General features: G+C 63.3%; 1 protein-coding gene across 1 annotated transcript in view; it reads right to left on the bottom strand.

Moving 5' to 3' along the window:
- Nucleotides 1-250: 250 nt before the first annotated feature.
- LOC104620657 (leucine-rich repeat-containing protein 14-like) overlaps nt 251-575 on the bottom strand; it is a gene marked incomplete at its 5' end in the record, with an annotated part of 1442 nt that continues 1117 nt past the window's right edge. Inside the window, 1 exon segment of the mRNA XM_010286945.1 lies at nt 251-575. This exon segment is cut by the window's right edge and continues 16 nt beyond it. Coding sequence (XP_010285247.1) covers nt 251-575 — 325 coding nt within the window.

Here is a 575-nt window from a genome sequence, read left to right as displayed (position 1 = left end):
GTAATTAATCAGCTAAGGAGGGCCTGGACGCCGCTCTGCCCGTAGCCAGCACGCCATCCCGGTGACACCAGCTCCCCTCAGCCGATGGTGGTGGCACGGTGACAGCAAAAGGGAGAAGGAGCTGGAGGAGCACCAGGATGAGGAGGAAACACCAAATTTTGGGAGGAAGGAGGGGTTGCGGCACAGCGGTGAGGCCGCAGTGGTTCACCAGTGCCGCGGGGCAGGACGAGGGCTCCAAGCTTTGCCCGAGCTACAAGGCGAAGTAGTCGAGGGCACCGTGCTGGCAGAGGCTGGCGGTCCAGATGGTGTCAGTTCTGCCGGAGCTCGCCAGCATCCGGCACAGCTCAGTGTTTACCGTGGCGAAACGTTCCTCGTCCACCGCGTCCTCGAAGAGGCCGCCGGAGGCGGAGAGCGGCTGGGGTGGCTCCCGGCTGTAGCAGTCCACGGGGTATGGGTAGACAACCAGGCGTAAATCCGGGAGAACCACGGTTTTCCGTAACAAGGTCTTGAGTCCCGGCGTGGAGAGGGGGTTGCCGAAAAGTCCCAGGCAACGGAGATGGGAGCACCGGCAGAGC

The sequence above is a fragment of the Phaethon lepturus genome, unplaced genomic scaffold (assembly GCF_000687285.1).
Source record: "Phaethon lepturus isolate BGI_N335 unplaced genomic scaffold, ASM68728v1 scaffold27375, whole genome shotgun sequence".
Lineage (NCBI taxonomy): Eukaryota > Metazoa > Chordata > Aves > Phaethontiformes > Phaethontidae > Phaethon > Phaethon lepturus.
This window is presented reverse-complemented; position numbering and strand designations above follow the sequence as displayed.